Raw genomic sequence first — 16,328 nt, 5'->3', positions numbered from 1 at the left:
GTGGTGTGTCAGATCCCGATCTGTAGGAAGTACCAATGTGTTGGAGCATGCAACCATGGTGAGCTTGCCAGCTAAGCCGCAATAGACCTGACTGGGATGGATAGGGGGGAGCAGCATATACATGAGTTTTTGATATATGTACCTCACATGATTGCCCTTCAGGCATTGTCCATCCCCAGGACACTTGCACTCACCATACCAAATTTTGCTTGTTCTCACACAACAGACAGTGCAACAGCAAGGTGAAAGAAGACTGAAGAGTGTATAGTACAAGGCATAGACCATAAGTTGCATATCTGCTTATATAGGATCTTTTAGACCCTGGGCTACTGGAATGGGCACCTTACAAGTACACCGCCAGCAAACTCTCACAACACTACACAGTTTGTAATCCAATCTGCAAGGGCAGGCAATGTGTTGCCTGCCTATAAGAAATGCAGGCTTGTGACATTCAACATTTGTGCAGCTGAGCACATCATGAGCCATAGTGAGCATGTTGTTTGGCACAAGGAACTGTTCCCCACAGACATATACATGTAGCCCATTATCACTATGCTGCACCTGCAGCCCTATACCATCGTGCTATACCATCCTCTCCTCCTGACATGAATGCCCCAGCACTATTGTTTGCAGCTGAATGTGGTCTCCATGACACACTCCATACTTCACCTGTCTCTTGAGTGGTAGATACTGCTGCATGAGCAGCAAGATCCCACACTTTGACAGCCTTGTCAGCGGACCTTGAGTCAAGCAGATGAATATGTGTATGACAATGTTGAAGGCAACAGATGAACCCACCCTGACAAGGCAAGGCGGCAATCCGACGAAATGTCCACACTGAGCACCCACGACGAATGGCCGGAGAAGGTAGCGACTGCGCCAGAGCCCGGCTTACCAGACGGAGAAAGCCTCACGTCGTGCAGAATGAGCCGCTTGTCTTCCGATGCAGATACGAGGAGCTAGGAGCAATGTCAGACTTTGCGTGAACGATACGACGATTGGCTCACATTAGAGTCTGGGGACCACGCTAGTGACCGGACGGCCATTGCATGCGTGGTATACGTCGACGCGAGGGAGGACGAGGCGACATCGAAGATGTAGATCTGACCAGTCTCCGAGGCCATGGCGACGCGCCTTCCGTCCGGGCTCTGTGGGCACATTGTTAGCAATCGGTAGCGCGGAAGACATGAACATGAAGCGCGGGCAGAGCCTAGACAAGGCGGGCTATGGGACGGCCCTGCGACACTCATGCGACAACCCACGTATTTGCAGAACATCCCAAATTTACTCCGGCCACTGACGAGTGTCGCGCGACGCTCGCCGAACGAGTCGCGAGCGGCCGAGTGAATGGTGACGTTACCCGAGCCGCCCGTGGATGCGTACGTTTGGCTGTTAGGGCTCAATGAGACCGACCAAGCTGAGGCGGCGAACAGTCAGTATCCTTTCGGAAGGAAGGATACATACGAGTTCGCAGCCAGCGGAAGGGTAGTGGGTTTGCAGTGAGAGGTACTCACAGGGTTCGATGTGCTCCTCGCCGGATCGCACATAGCTCTCAAATCTCCCCTCGACCTCGCCGTTCTCCAGGTTCCATAGGCACGTAAGCCCTTCGAGACTGTTGTACAGCGCGTGCTTGCCCGCGGCATCGACGTCGAGGGATACGAGACCGTGTGTATGCGCGGGCTGTGCGCGCGAGACTTGTCCCGACGCAGCGTCCCATTGCTTGATTGTGCCGTCCGCAGAGGCGGTCAGCACCGTGTCGGCCTGCGTCCACACAGCTCCCCATATCGCATCGGTGTGGGCTGCAGAAGGTGCGTGAGGATCGACCGCGTCGCGGAGGTGGCTGGATCACGTACGCTCGCTGCAGTCGTGAGCGTGGAGAAAGGCCAGACTCTGCGCGACGTGAGCACCAGACGACGTTCTGGCGAGACCGCGCACGCACCATGGTCGTGAAGGAAGGTCGTCGGAAGGAGGGTCGCCGCTGGGCAGAGCCGCGTCGAGGGCGCGCGACGCCTCGACTGGCGCCACCGGCAACGTCCGGCGGACTTTGAAGCCCGGTATATGTGCGCGCGCAGGGCAAACTCTGTTTTTCCTCACATCAACGAAAGCGGACGAAGACTATTCTCTCCTCTCATCCTATATAAGTACGTCTGCGTTCTCTCTCGTTTGCCGCATCGCTTATTCTCTTGTAGAACTAAGATGTCTGACGCTGGAGATGACATTCCCGTCGAGGAGGTGACCGTCGAGGCTGAGCCGGCCTCCGACGCGCCCAAGGGAAAACTTTCGGTCGAGGACGCTCTTCAGGTGCGTTTGCAGACACGCATCTGGCTTCGCTAACTAGCTCGTGCAGCAAGTTCTGAAGAACGCGCTCAAGCACGACGGCCTTGCTCGCGGTCTCCGTGAATGTGCCAAGGCCCTTGACAAGCGCCAGGCCCACCTCTGCGTGCTCGTCGAGACCTGCACGGAGGCCGAGTACATCAAGCTCATTGAGGCCCTCTGCGCCGAGCACAAGATCAACCTCATCAAGGTCGGTGACGCGAAGGTCCTCGGTACCTGGGCCGGTCTCTGCAAGATCGACCGCGAGGGCAACCCCCGCAAGGTCGTCGGATGCTCCTGCGTGGTCGTCAAGGACTACGGTGTCGAGAGTGAGGGTCTCAACGTCCTCCTCGACTACTTCAAGAACCGGTAAACGGTAAGTGATTATTTCCCTCCGCCCTCTTCGAGATGACAAACAGACTCCCTCAACGGAGAACGTTGTTCATTGAGGATTCAGTCTATCCGGAATCATTACATTTTGTCTGATACCTCACTTGCGACGTGCTTCAAGCATCGATGCTGACTCTTGTTTCCAGATCCCCACCGCTTTCCTTGTAGCCGTAGCTGTGCTTGTCCTCCATAAAATGCAATGTATGCAACCTACTAGCGGTGCCTTTAGCATGTCATTGAGCAGCGTCAGTAATTGAGTCATCACTCGACACGGCCTTGCCTCCCTCTCGCAGCTACCCAGGCTGCTCGATGTCATTGTACACTTGCAATGAATCTACGGCGCAAACGACATGGCAGGGCCCTCGTGCACGGTGACTCGTGAAAGATTCCAATCTTTGCTCTGCGCCTCGATCATCCCTTCATGCCGGCTAAAGAGGCTGGTTTGTTCCCACACGAGTACATCTACATCGCCTACTGCTGTTTCTCGTCGTATGTCGATGTCGCACTTTCCACCGTCGACACCGGACCCGTGAACCACTTGCGCGCAGACACAATCCAGGACACGCTGGCAAAGATAAAGACGGCCATGATGATGATGACGGCGTAGTCTGCGGACAAGTATGAGTATGTGTCAGGATGCTGCGAGGTGGACATACTCATTGTGTCAGCCGTCGGATTCGACTCGGGCGGGAAGAGGAGCAGGACGATGATAAAGGCGACCCACGCGCACGCAATGGTACCCACAGGCAAGTACCATTTGCCCAGCGTAAACGGACCCGGCACCAGCCTGTTCCTGCCGGACGTGATGCGTAGGAAGATGGGCGTGACGTACGAGGTGTACAGGCCTATCACGGACGCGCTGCGGGCCACCATTCGTTGAGTAACACGCAAATGAAGCACCGATGGCAAACGCACCCAGCAAGCGACGACAGCGCCGTCTCCGAAAAGCCCAGCAGGCCGCAGATCCCCGCGAGGACCATGACCAGCCAGACCGCATTGACAGGGGTCTGGGTGTAGCCATTCATCTTCTTCCACCACCTGCTGCCAGGGAGCGCGTTGTCGCGCGCGAACGCGAAGACGACGCGGCTCGCGTCGACGCCCTGCGCGGCGCCGGTGACGAACTGGACGACGATGATGAAGCTCCATATGGCGAGCATGCCGTGCTTGCCGAGGACGTTGAGGAAGAGCTGGGCCATCGGGAGGGGGAGTGTGGTGCTGAGGAGGTCGGAGACGGAGGTGGTCGCGAAGGAGGCGGCGATGAAGAGGATCCAGCCGAGGGAAGCGGTTGCGCCGACGCCGACGAGGATGGCTATGGGGGCTGCGCGTGCGGCGCCGGCGGTCTCTTCAGCGATGTGGGCTGCCGAGTCGTCTGGGGAGTATCGTCAGTTGACACGAGGGGACGCTGCGCAGGGGACTCACATCCGGTCAGCGTCCACATGGGCGCGGTGAACGCGAGGAGGAATGCCCATCCGCCTGCGCGACATCAGCAGCGCGTCACACCGGCAGTGGGCACGACGTACTGTTGGCCCAGCCCGTGTTGTTCTCGAACTTTGTGAACGCGTCCTTCGTAGACACCTTGCTATCCCCCGAGCACACCAGCAGCGCGACGATGGCGGCGACGCTCGTGCCGACTGCCTCATACTAGGATCAACGGCTCTCGCGGGGCAAAAGACACACCACTCGCCATTCACAATCACATAGAAGAGGTTGAGGCGGGCGAGGACGTTGGTCGCGGCGGAGCAGACCATGGCATGGACGAAGAGGATGGCGAGGAGGATGCCGTAGGTCGGGCCGGCGCCGAGGACGATGGCGCCGTCGGAGCCGACTGCGAGGGCGCTGGTAATCATCTGCGCGCTGTTTCACCGGGTGGGACGGTCGTGAGCAGGGGCCGGAGATGGTGTGTGGCACGCACCAGGTGAAGTCGATGGAACAGACGAGCGTGACCTGGCCAGTGATGTTGGCCCAGCCGGTGATCCAGCTCGCGAGCGCGGAGTACCTTGGCGGGGCGAGCTTCGCAGAAAAGTAGTATAGGCCGGCGCTCGTCCTAGAAGCAATTGAGTACGCGCGCGGCTGCGAGATCTAGGGGCGTACGGCATGGAGGATGCGAGCTCGGCCATGGAGAGGGCGACGGTCATGACGAAGATGGAGGGTATGAGCCATCCGAATACCATCCCGACGTGTCCGCCTGGGCGGTGGGTAAGACTGGGGGACAAGCTGACGACGGCACGACGCACCGGACTCTAGCGGGAAGGAGAAGGTGGAGGAGACGGACGCGATGACACCCATGATGGAGAACGCGAACGCGATGGTCTCGATCAACTGCGCAGAGCCTTGTCAGCACACGGCGCGCACGACGGGGAGGAGACTCACGGAGAACTCGCGCCTGAACTCGGACTTGTAGCCCAGGTGGGCGAGGAGCTCGTCGTCCGCATGGCGCAGCTCGGACAGGCCGGGATGGTGGTGGTCGGTATGAGGGTGGACCGGGACGGTCGTGGAGGTGGCGACGGTGCGTTTCTCGCTCTTCATGGACTCGCTGGACATGTTCGAGTCACGGAGGGGGGACCTGGAAGAAGGCGAAGAACGGGAGGCGAAGAACCGCCGCGGGGTCTTATGGGTGATGGGCGGCCGGTGGTGTATCTGACGGCGTCTGAATGCAGAGGCCAAGCAAAGTCGATTGGCCAGGAGAAGGAAGACGGCGCCTGGGATGGTGATCATAACATCCTCGCAGCGCATATGATAGCACGCGTTATCAGCGGTGCGCTCCTATTCGACGGGCCCACGATACACGTCATGCTGCGACACTCGTATCCGCGTTTAGGATGCCAGCGACTCGCACGACTCGGAGCGCGTCTGACGCGTATGTCTAGAGTGTGAACATAGTCCGCGCAGCACCGCGGCGTAGAGCCCCGGAATCTACGGTGGCGCAGGGGGCGGGGAGTTTCTCTTTTGCCTGCGGTGGGCTCTGTGGATGGTTAGAAGGTAGAAGAGGCTTATCTCTGGGCTGGTGGACTGCTCACCCAGGCTCAACGGTTTTCTCCCAGTATCAGTTCCCCTCGGACGAGCTGAGAATGGGCGCGGTGAACGACGTCTGAGCGGTCGATCGCGCGCGCGCCTCGGGGTGTGATGGGCCGGCGGCGGGACCGCGGTGTGCAGCAGCGAGCACGTCGTTGGTCGGTGTTGTGGACGAGTGGCGGTCCAGTGCTTGATCGGTTGCGCCATGTGTGTACCGAATGGCAACAGCACGGTTGGAGGCACGCGTACGCGACCTGCTTGTCTCGTACCACCATGCGTTCCGCGTCGTGGCGCACTTTCACTGCTCGCGACGAATACGTCGCATCCCGGACAGCAGCAAGCACGGAGCCAGGGTTTGCAGGCGGTGCGTCGCAGAGAGGGACACTGACACTGGCGGTAGGGCGAGGGTTATCGTGGAAATGAAAAGCGGGGCCGGAAGAGTAAACAATGATCGAGTCGCCCGCCCTTCCACATGCGCCCACAGCGGCCTGGTTGGCACGCACGACCCGCGCGTTGCTGCACCGTCGCCGGACGTCGTGCAGCACAGCGGCGGCGACGGCGGGCGGACAGCGCCTGGGACGGCCACGTGACAGGGCGCGATAGGGCGAGGAACGATCGAGGCGGATGTGGCGGGTCCTTATCTCTCCAGACATGCCCACTCATTATAACGCCGCCTTTTCCGCAGGTCGTCGTCCTCGCCACCATGTCCTCCACCCTCTCGCGCGACTCTGTCGTCAAGGAGCAGCCCGCCGCTGTCCCGCCGCCCACCTCGGGCACACGGGCAGCCCTCCACGCACGCGCATCCCACATCTACGACAGGGTCACCACCCGCCATGGCTGGCTCGGCGACTACGACTACGCCTGGCTCTGCATGCCCACCCTGCCCTTCGCCCTCCCCGGCCGCTTCAACCGCAAGAGCAGACAAGTCGGCCCCCCCTTCTACGCCCTCGAGAGCGAGCTCCCCATCCTCGTGTCCATGACCACCGGCCTCCAGCACGCACTCGCCATGCTCGCCGGCCTCATCACCCCGCCCATCATCTTCGCAAGCAGCCTCAGTCTCGACGGCGAGACCAGTGCGTACATGATCTCCGCCAGTCTCATCGGCTGTGGTCAGTCCATCCTCCCATCCAACCGAGTCCCTCTCTCACCCGCCCACAGGCATCCTCAGTCTCGTCCAAATGTCCCGCATCCATCTCTGGCGCAACTTCTACCTCGGCACCGGCCTCCTCTCCGTCGTCGGCACAAGCTTCTCCACCCTCAGTACCGCGTCCTCCGTAAGTCCCCATCTCTCCCCGGTCTCTTCTCTTCTCACAGATTGCAGGTCTTCGACAACATGTACGCTGACGGCACGTGTCCGTCCACTACCGCTGCAGACGGCACCGTAACGCGTCTTGCCTGCCCCGACGCGTATGGCTACATTCTCGGTACGCGCTGCCCTCTTCCCCGCCCACTCATCTAACTCTCGCACTCCCAGGCACCTCCCTCATCTGCTCCTTCCTCGAGATCTTCATGGCCTTCGTCCCGCCGCGCACCCTCAAGCGCATCTTCCCCCCCATGGTCACCGGCACCGTCATCCTCCTCATCGGCGCGTCCCTCATCGGCTCGTCCGGCATCCCCAACTGGGGCGGCGGCTCCAACTGCGAGGGCCGCCCCACCACCGGCGACTACGTCTACTGTCCGTCCAACGCCGCTCCGCGGCCCGCTCTGTATGCCTCCCCTCCTCCCGCCTCGCAACCACCCTAACGTTTGTCCGCAGATGGGGCAGCCCGCAGATGATCGGCCTCGGCTTCCTCTCCTTCGTGTCCATCATCCTCACCGAGCTCTTCGGCTCGCCCTTCCTCAAGAACATCTCCATCATCGTCGGTCTCGCCATCGGCTGCATCGTCGCCGGTGCCGCAGGCTACATTGACGGATCGTCCATCTCGTCTTCCCCTGCGATCACCTTCCTCTGGGTCAAGACGTTCAAGATCAGGGTCTACCCGCCTGCCATTCTGCCCATGCTCGCGGTGTACAGTAAGTGGTGGCGCCGTCCGCGCAGAGTATATGCTGATGTGTATGCCTGTAGTCTCCGTAGCGATGGAGGCCATCGGCGACATAACCGCGTCGGCAGAAGTCTCGCGCGTCGCCGTCGATGGCGAAGAGTTCGACTCGCGCATCCAGGGCGGCGTCCTGAGCGACGGCCTCGGCGGGTTCATGTCCGCGCTCTTCACCGTCGCGCCGCTCTCGCTCTTCGCGCAGAACAACGGTGTCATCGCCGTCACGCGCTGCGCAAACCGCAACGCGGGGCGCTGGTGCTGCTTCTTCCTCATCCTATTTGGCGTGCTGGGCAAGATCTCCGGTGTCTTCCTCGCCAGTGCGTGTCCTCCTGTCTCTCATGGTACTCACCGCACTCACGACCCGCCCGCAGTCCCGAACCCCGTCCTGGGCGGCGTGACGACGTTCCTGTTCGCGTCCGTCGCGGTGTCGGGTGCGCGCGTGCTCGCGTACAACCGCTTCACGCGGCGGGACCGGTTCGTGCTCGCCGCCGCGCTGTCGTTCGGGCTCGGCGACATCCTCGTGTCCGACTTCCTCACGTACCTTTTTGCGGGCGTGCGCACGAGCAACAAGGGCCTCCAGGGCTTCCTCGACAGTATCACGATCGTCTTGAGCACGCCGTGTGAGTCCGCTTGATGTCCCTGAGAGTGATTCCGTGCTGATGCGGGGTTGGCGGGCAGTCTTGATCGCGGGCTTGATCGCGGTGTTCCTGAACTTGATCCTGCCCCAGGAGGAGGACCCGAATGGCGACGACGACGATGTCGTCGAGCGGGGCGTAGAGCGCGAGATCGTCGACGTCGAGACGATAGAGCGTGGGCACGACGAAAAGAAGCTCTAGATGCGGAGTCGGAACAATAATGGATATAGGAGTAGAATGGATGTAATGTCTTCTTATGTACACACTAATGAGAAGGTTTACAATACTGTGCCGGCAGCCTCTGCTACACGTCCGCGGCGTTGACGTTCTTCCTAAAGTGCGATAGCCTCGTCATCAGTTTACGGACGATCTCATTGGCTGGGCGATGTACCTTGCACATGCTTATCTCGCAACGCTTCTCGACATACGTCAGGGGAATCGTTGGTATATCTAGGCGATCATCGGTGCGACCGTTCTCAGTTCTCTCATCATGCCTCGCAGAGTACTCATCGGGTTCGGTGTCGACGTGGACGCGGTAGCAGGATGGTACGTCCATGCAGTTGTAAAAGACGCATAGACCCGCCGATCGTTCGCGGCGTAGGCTCGGATCGTACGGCGGCGAGGACTCCGTGTCAGACATATCCAGAGTACGTACCGTTCGACCAGATGTCGCTTGATGCTGCGCCTCACTCGCGACGCGGTAGGGCCTCTACTCTGGCGAAGTAGGCGTCCCGCGCCTTCTGAAGCTGTTCAAGAAGTATGGCATCAGGACAACGTGGTTCATCCCAGGCAAGTCCGTCTCGCGATGGGGAATCACAGGGTCTCGTCATGTTGAACGAGTGCGTAGGCCATAGTCTGGAGACGTTCCCTGAGCAGATGGCAGCGGTACGCGATGCAGGACACGAGATGTCAGTACACCCCACTCCAGCCTCCTGCGGAACGTCCGAGTCTTGCTGACACGGCCGTACACTCGCAGCGGGCTGCACGGCTACTCGCATGAGGTACGCACCCGAACGACAGTGACCAGCGCGGATGGCGCCTCCTGATTGAGTGATATGCCGTAGAACCCAGTGTCCATGACCCTGGAGCAGCAGAAGGACATCCTCGATTACACGTACGACCTCCTGGCGAAGTTCAATAACGGTGTCCCGCCGAAGGGAAGCGTCGCGCCGTGGTGGGAGACCAGTGCGGAAGGGACGATGCTGCTTCTCGACAAGGGTATTGAATACGGTATGTCGCAGCATTGAGACGTAACTCGATCTGACTTACTCCGATGTCCTCGTAGATCATTCGCATATGGCACACGAGTGAGTACAGACGACACTTCGACATGCCATGAGTGCCGTAGTACTCACATTGGGATCACACGCAGCTCGCAAGCATACTACCTCCGCGATGAAGATACCTGGACGAGGATCGACTACAGCGGGAAGGCCGAGACCTGGATGAAGCCTCTACAACGAGGAAACGTCACTGGATTGGTCGAACTGCCTGCAAACTGGTATCTGGACGACCTACCACCGATGATGTAGGTAGACGTTCGGCTTGTCCACCGGCTGCTCGTTCATGTCGCGGCCCGTCCTAGGTTCATCAAGGGGAGCGCAAACTCACACGGTTGGGTCAACTCCCGAGACGTTGAGCAGCTCTGGAAGGACACCTTCACATACTTGTACCGGGAAGAAGAAGACTTCATCTTCCCCATCACCATACATCCAGACGTCAGCGGGTGCGTATTCTCCGCGTTGGATACGCCTAGCGAGCTGATGATTGACCACTTCCGCTACCGCGACAGTCGCCCGCACGTATTGCTCATGTTGGAGCGCTTCATCGAGTGGGTCAACACTCATGAGGACGTGCACTGGGTATGCATGAACGACATGGCGAACGAGTTCCGAGCGAAGAACGCTCCTCCGGCCGGAGCACGGATGCCGCGTGGCATGGAGAGTGGTACCTCGCAATAGCCACAATAGGGTTGTTCAGAGTAAGGCTGTCCGGGCAGCTATCCCGTCCAGATGTCCGAGGCTCGACGCCGGCAAACGCCGACAGCGAGCCTCAGCTGTGATCCTGATCGCTGTCGCAGGGCGCTCGCTGTCGGTGCGCACCGGCGGAGTTTGAACGGGTGGCGCGCGCGCTTGATGACTCGATCAGATATCATTGCGAGCGATCTCCCTCGCCTTCAGTTCCCCCCCGTTCTCGTCGACACTCTCCGGCTCTACGATGCCTAGTCGCACTGAGCGACAGCTTGCAGCCGACGCGCTCGAACGCGCATTCCTTGTCGAGTACATTGCGGAACTTGAAGAGAACCTCTACGCAGATCAATATGAATTTGACGATAACAACCCTGCAGGACGCCATCGCCACCGCAATCCTGCACCCGCAGAGGACCCTATGGCTTCATCCAGTTCGTCTTCCTCTTCCTCTGGCACCCCCCCTTCTTCCTCCGATGAGGAGGAGGGCCTTCTCGGTGGCTCTGTTGCAATCGACAACTATCTGTTGTTGATGGCGGAGCTGTTTTCACGTCGCTACCTGGCGGATCGGGAGGACATTGAGAAGTCATCTGGGCTTCTACACCTTGTGTTGGACAACTACAGGGTCAACCGGCCAGAGATCTTCCAATCGTACGCACGCATGTCCCCAGCATGTTTCAATGATCTTGTTGCGATCCTCCGTGACCACGAGGTCTTTCATAATAACTCAAATAATCCCCAGCTGCCAATTGAGCAGCAGCTTCTCATCGCCCTCTTCCGTTTTGGCCACTACGGGAATGCTGCATCTACGATGAAGGTAGCTTTGCAGTTTGGGGTCAGTTACGGGATGGTCCACCTTGCCACAGCACGTGTCATGAAAGCATGTTGCTCGGATGAATTCCGAAGTGCGACTGTTCAGTGGCCTGGGTCTCGGGCACAGCAAGCAGCAAAGGAGTGGGTTGAGGCTCATTCATGCGCGGAGTGGCGGAATGGATGGCTTATGGTGGATGGCACGCTTGTCCCAATATTCCGCCGCCCTGGTCATTTTGGCAATGCCTTCTATGATCGGAAGTCTAACTACTCTTTCAATGTCCAAGTATGTGTCTGTTTTATCATTGAGTGAAACTGGCACTTATTAGCCTGCAGCTTGTGTCCACACCAGACCTGCGGATTATCGATTACGCTGTTGGTCTCCCTGGCAGTCAAAACGATGCTGCGGCTTGGGAGAGCACTCATGTAGCAGCTGAGCATGACATGCTGCTGCAGGATGATGAATGGGTCTGGGCGGACACAGCGTATCCACTCCGGAAATGGTGCCAGTCACCATACAAGAAGTAAGTCAATCTCATGCTAACTGTGCATTTATTCTGACACTTCTTAGGCCCGAGAAGCTGATTCCTGAAAACAAGACGTACAACTATCACGTGTCAACTGTCCGTGTACGGTCTGAGCACTGTGTTGGATTCCTAAAGGGTCGCTGGTGCTCTCTCAAGGGCCTCCGTGTTGCTGTTGACAGTCCTTGTGGACTTGCATATGCCACGTTGTGGATTACTGCATGCATTCATCTGCATGCCTACGCAATGGAGCATGAGGATCGCAATGTTTCAACAAACACATTCTATCGTAATGGCCTAAAGTACCTAAAGAAGCAGCGCAGGAAGGAACGGGCTTGGCGAAGGGAATGGCGTGAGCATGCAGCTCAAGTAGAGGCAGAGGAGGCAGAAGAGGTAGAACTACTGGAAGGGAGGCTGAAGCGAGCGGAGTTAAAGGAAGCAATATTAGGGGGACTATAGTATAAAAATTTACTGGAGTGAAGGATCAAACCATGCCGGCGGTTGAGCAGCAGGGGGACCATTGCGCTGAGTTTCTGCAAGACGAATTTGAAGCTCTAACATGCGCTCTGCATGGAGACGTTGAGCTTCGCCCTCTTTGCTCGCGTGCTCACGACGCTCACGGTCAAGAAGTAGCTCAGCATCAGCCTTGAGCTTGGCCTTCTTCACATCGCGCTTGGTCCTCTCCATCTCCTTCATCTCAGCCATCTTCTGGCGTTGATCACGGTTCTCAGCAGCAAGTTCTGAAACTTGGCTGAACAACTCGTTGATCTTACGCTTCTGAGCAGACTGAGGTGGAGCAGACATAGAGGGCGCAGGTGCCTTGGAAGCAAGCCGTACAGGCATATGAGCTGGCTCATCATCGTCAGATGACGAGGAATCGTCCTCGTCATCCGATGACGACTCATCGTCGCTCTGCTCACGATGACCACGGGTCCCAGTCTTGCAAATCATAGTCAGATACAACAGATTTACAAGAAACACATATTTACTCACATTTGACAAGGAGGAATCAAGCACACTCGTGTTGGCAGACGTTGTGCTGTTAGCCACTGAGTCCCGACAGACAGACGGATGGTTGCGCATGAGCACGTCCATCCGCTTGTACCACGGGAAATTTGTCTGAATTTGTTCTACAGAACATGTGAGTACATAGAACATGAGAGGATACCGGACATACGCCACATGTTGTCCAGCTCAGAGCCCGGAATGATCTCATTCTCCTTGTCACCGCTGATGAGGCCTGCACCTGTCTCACCGATAGCCTTGCGGTGACCACGGTACATCTTCTTCAAGCTTCAAAGGGTCAGTCCTAAGCATGTACAAAGGATCAATACTGACATACCTGTCTACCCGGTTCTTCACTGACGTTTCTGCCTTAGGGATCAAGAAGGCGGGGGATGCGTGCGCAGAGTTCGACGGCTGGATTCGTCCTGCCTCGAGATGTTCCTGGATCAAGGTTGTCCAAGCCTCCTTGTAGTGGAACCCCGCCGAGGTCGCGGCGGAGAACACTCGGATCGGTTGGGTCGAGCGAAGCGCGCGCTAGAATACGTGAGACGAGGGAGTGTATTCGAGACGCGAGTCGAGAGCCTAGGAAATACACGGGATAACAAGAGAAGGAAACTACGGCTACGAGAGGCACGAGAGAGCGAGAGAGAGAAGATGAGGGTTGGGGAAAGAGAGAGAGCACCGAACCAGAAGTGGAGCCGCGGAAGCAAATGCGGCGGTCAACTACACGTGAGTACACCGGCGTCCACATGTCCGCAAATGGCAAGTATCGCCAGATGTCGTAAGCCGCCGGCTTACACCCTCCCCGCCTCTGAAGCATTAAGGCGGGTCGGATGAGCACATTACGAACCGTCTTTCAACCAAGCATCTAAAGCGACGTTGTTCTCCAGTTCTCGGCCGGGTAACCAGGAGTCATGCTCCGGTCCCCAACCTTTCCAGCGCACTAGGTATTGCCGTCCGCGTCCGCGCGGACGTTCGTCCAGAACCTTGTCAACATAATATTCTTCTTGTCCATCAATTGTAAGCACTGGTCCTGGCTGCGCGAACTCTCTGCCAGGGAACAACTCAGCGTCGTTAGCTTTGTGCCGTTTCAGCTCGGACGTATGGAAGGTCGGATGAATGTTCATCCACTCAGGTAGATCGAGGACGTAAGTCGAGGTTTCTGGGTGCGCCTCTTTCACGGGGTACGGACCGTCGTACCTCGGGAAGAACTTCGCTGCCCGACGTTGCCCTTTGCGCTTGTATTCGCGCCGCCGGTTTGCCGTCGACAGCATGACCAGGTCGCCCACGCTGTAACATTCTTCAGTGCCGCGGTGGGCATTCGCGCTCGCGGCCTGATTGATCTTTGATGTGAGCAAACAGTCCTTTGCTTCTGCGACGTCGTGTTGCAGCTCTTCGACAGCTCGCCATGCCGCCGATTCGGCCACCCCTAGATCGGTCATTTGGGCTGGTACCATTGGTGGTATCATTCGGGGAGCGCGTCCGAAGCGCAACTGGAAGTTGGACTTCCCCGTTGAGGCGTTCACGCTACTCATCAGTTGGAAACGTATCCGGGGGAGTGCGCGGACCCAGTTGCGCTGATGTCGCTCGACATAGAAGCGGAGGCACTGATTGATGGTCTTATTGGTACGCTCGCTTTGTCCATCTGTCTGCGGGTGGTATGATGTGGACATCTTTAGGTCGACCCCAAGCAGCTTGTGCAAAGCCTTCCAGAAGGCGGACATGAAAAGCTTGTCCCTGTCGGAGATGATATCGCTCGGTAAACCATTTTCGCAGACCCAATTGTCGAAAAACAACACGGCTAATTGTTCTGCAGTGATGTCCGTCCGAGTTGGCACCGCCCGCACGTCCGAGTGCAGGCGATCCGTCATCGTGAGGATGCAGTTATACCCCTGGTCATCAGGAAGCTCGCCGATGAAATCCATGGCGACGCTGTCACCACGTTCGTCGGGCACCGGCAACGGGTGCAGGGGTCCCGTATGTTTGGACGTTGGCCCCTTGTTACGCTGGCATGGTCCGCAGGACGGTACGTAGGCGTTTTCGAGGTCTCTACGCATGTTGGGCCAGTAATATGATGATCTCAGGTGAGCGTAGCTTTTGTCTGCCCCGAAATGCCCTGCATTGTCGTGCGCGACCCTGAACAGCCGTTCTCTAATGTCACCTGTTCGGGGAATCAGCAGCCGGCCGCCGATGTACCACAATCCATTGGACGTTTCCGCTCCGGGAGTGGAACGCGCGTTGTCGATCACGCGTGCGCAGAAGTCATCCTTCGCATAACCCTCCCGGATGGTCTTCAGCAGCTCAGCATCGGGACCAATGCTGAAGGTTGCCGCGCATGTGTTAACCCGTTCGCAGGCGAAAGCCTCTGGAGGAAGGCGCGACAGCGCGTCCGCTACGGTGTTGTCCTCCCCTTTGATGTACACGATGGTGAGGTCATAGTGGGCGAGGAATTCCTGCCAACGGAGCTGCCGCCGAGATAGGTCTTTCTGTGTGGCGAAGTTTTCCAACGTCCGGTGGTCGGTATACACTAGGATGGGCATGCCTAATAGGTCCGCCCTCCACTTCTTCAATGCACGGATAACCGCTAAGAGCTCCTTCTCATGTATTGGGTAGTTCAGCTCCGGTCCTTTGAGCTGCATGGAGTCAAAGGCCACAGGCCGCGCGGTTTCCCAGGTCGGGCCGAAACTGAGGGTCGCACCTGTGCGCCAGTCGCTGGCATCGCAGGTCACATATATGTTGTTATCGCCCGGGTTGGCATGATCAATCACCGTCAAACATTCGCGTGACACGACCAAAGCTTTGATCGCTTCGAAAGCGCGCTGGTGCTCCGGTAGCCACACTGGGAAGTCGCGCTTAGCCTCTTTCGTCGTCAGTGGTGTCAACAAACGCGTGTGTTCAGCCAGGTTTGGCAGATAAGACGCGATGTACCGTACTAGCCCCAAAAACGCACGGACTTCGGTGGCGTTCTGGGGCACTGGCCATTCCAGAATTTTGTCGACCTTCGTCGACTGAGCCTCAATGCCGTTCTGTGAGATCTTGTGACCCAAGAAATCGAGTTCGAGTAGGAAAAAGTGGCATTTCTTCGGGTTACAGTAGAGCTTAGCTCCTCGTAGGGCGTCTAAGATCATCTGAACGTGCTGGGCGTGCTCCTCCACGGAGTCGGACCATATAACAATATCATCCAGGTACACATGGCAGAAACGCCCGATAAATTTCCTTAGTGCCGCGGTTACCCTTCGCTGGTGTATGGCGGGAGCATTCCGCAGGCCCATGGGCATTACCAGCCATTCGTATAAGCCCAGCGGGGTCGAGACAGCCGTCTTATGCACGTCCTCGGGGTGTACGCGCGTTTGGAAGAAGGAGTTAGTCATGTCCATCTTGGACCAGATCTTTCCTTTTCCACAATCCGCCAGTATGTCATCAACGCGAGGCAGGGGATGCGCGTCGGGCACGGTATTGTCGTTCAGCATTCGATAGTCGTTAACCCATCTTGGCAGCGCCGTCGGGTCTGCCTTAGGGATCAAGAAGGCGGGGGATGCGTGCGCAGAGTTCGACGGCTGGATTCGTCCTGCCTCGAGATGTTCCTGGATCAAGGTTGTCCAAGCCTCCTTGTATTTACGCGGGGATGCGTACGTC

At 57.9% G+C, this 16,328-nt stretch overlaps 6 protein-coding genes across 6 annotated transcripts; 3 read left to right on the top strand and 3 right to left on the bottom strand.

Annotated features, from left to right (window-relative positions):
- Positions 1-295: 295 nt before the first annotated feature.
- Positions 296-2,021, bottom strand: C8Q71DRAFT_773050 (WD repeat-containing protein 61). Its single transcript, XM_047924445.1, has 7 exons — positions 1,940-2,021; positions 1,854-1,890; positions 1,515-1,799; positions 1,263-1,417; positions 1,008-1,148; positions 799-959; positions 296-740 (listed from the first exon to the last, which is right to left on the bottom strand). Exons 1-7 carry the CDS (start codon positions 1,940-1,942, stop codon positions 551-553), a joined length of 972 nt encoding a protein of 323 aa, XP_047776608.1. The 5' UTR covers positions 1,943-2,021; the 3' UTR covers positions 296-550.
- Positions 2,022-2,099: 78 nt separating this feature from the next.
- C8Q71DRAFT_773047 (40S ribosomal protein S12) lies at positions 2,100-2,872 on the top strand. The gene is made up of 5 exons (XM_047924444.1): positions 2,100-2,141; positions 2,190-2,301; positions 2,348-2,689; positions 2,748-2,793; positions 2,850-2,872. Exons 2-3 carry the CDS (start codon positions 2,197-2,199, stop codon positions 2,684-2,686), a joined length of 444 nt encoding a protein of 147 aa, XP_047776607.1. The 5' UTR covers positions 2,100-2,141; positions 2,190-2,196; the 3' UTR covers positions 2,687-2,689; positions 2,748-2,793; positions 2,850-2,872.
- Positions 2,873-3,174: 302 nt separating this feature from the next.
- On the bottom strand, positions 3,175-5,229 carry C8Q71DRAFT_712166 (amino acid transporter; the record flags this gene model as incomplete). Its single annotated transcript, XM_047920842.1, has 10 exons — positions 3,175-3,311; positions 3,360-3,562; positions 3,619-4,072; positions 4,123-4,176; positions 4,224-4,338; positions 4,377-4,557; positions 4,616-4,747; positions 4,795-4,888; positions 4,938-5,022; positions 5,074-5,229. 10 exons carry the CDS (start codon positions 5,227-5,229, stop codon positions 3,175-3,177), a joined length of 1,611 nt encoding a protein of 536 aa, XP_047776606.1.
- Positions 5,230-5,553: 324 nt separating this feature from the next.
- Positions 5,554-6,824, bottom strand: C8Q71DRAFT_180205 (uncharacterized protein). The gene is made up of 2 exons (XM_047916800.1): positions 5,721-6,824; positions 5,554-5,665 (listed from the first exon to the last, which is right to left on the bottom strand). The coding sequence occupies exon 1, from the start codon at positions 6,366-6,368 to the stop codon at positions 5,727-5,729; it is 642 nt and encodes a 213-aa protein (XP_047776605.1). The 5' UTR covers positions 6,369-6,824; the 3' UTR covers positions 5,554-5,665; positions 5,721-5,726.
- On the top strand, positions 6,290-8,724 carry C8Q71DRAFT_773041 (xanthine/uracil permease). The gene is made up of 8 exons (XM_047924443.1): positions 6,290-6,824; positions 6,874-6,989; positions 7,037-7,139; positions 7,190-7,421; positions 7,472-7,728; positions 7,781-8,068; positions 8,123-8,371; positions 8,430-8,724. The coding sequence occupies exons 1-8, from the start codon at positions 6,419-6,421 to the stop codon at positions 8,585-8,587; spliced, it is 1,809 nt and encodes a 602-aa protein (XP_047776604.1). The 5' UTR covers positions 6,290-6,418; the 3' UTR covers positions 8,588-8,724.
- A 152-nt stretch (positions 8,725-8,876) lies between these two features.
- On the top strand, positions 8,877-10,347 carry C8Q71DRAFT_712170 (uncharacterized protein; the record flags this gene model as incomplete). The annotated part of the gene is made up of 10 exons (XM_047920844.1): positions 8,877-8,932; positions 8,988-9,033; positions 9,091-9,183; positions 9,227-9,294; positions 9,363-9,387; positions 9,451-9,616; positions 9,672-9,693; positions 9,759-9,914; positions 9,972-10,112; positions 10,179-10,347. The coding sequence occupies 10 exons, from the start codon at positions 8,877-8,879 to the stop codon at positions 10,345-10,347; spliced, it is 942 nt and encodes a 313-aa protein (XP_047776603.1).
- Between the last annotated feature and the right edge of the window lie 5,981 nt (positions 10,348-16,328).

The sequence above is a fragment of the Rhodofomes roseus genome, assembly GCF_022264815.1.
Source record: "Rhodofomes roseus strain CIRM-BRFM 1785 chromosome Unknown C8Q71scaffold_17, whole genome shotgun sequence".
Taxonomy (NCBI): Eukaryota; Fungi; Basidiomycota; class Agaricomycetes; order Polyporales; family Fomitopsidaceae; genus Rhodofomes; species Rhodofomes roseus.
Note: the sequence above shows the minus strand (reverse complement) of the source record. Positions and strands in the feature narration are given on the sequence as shown.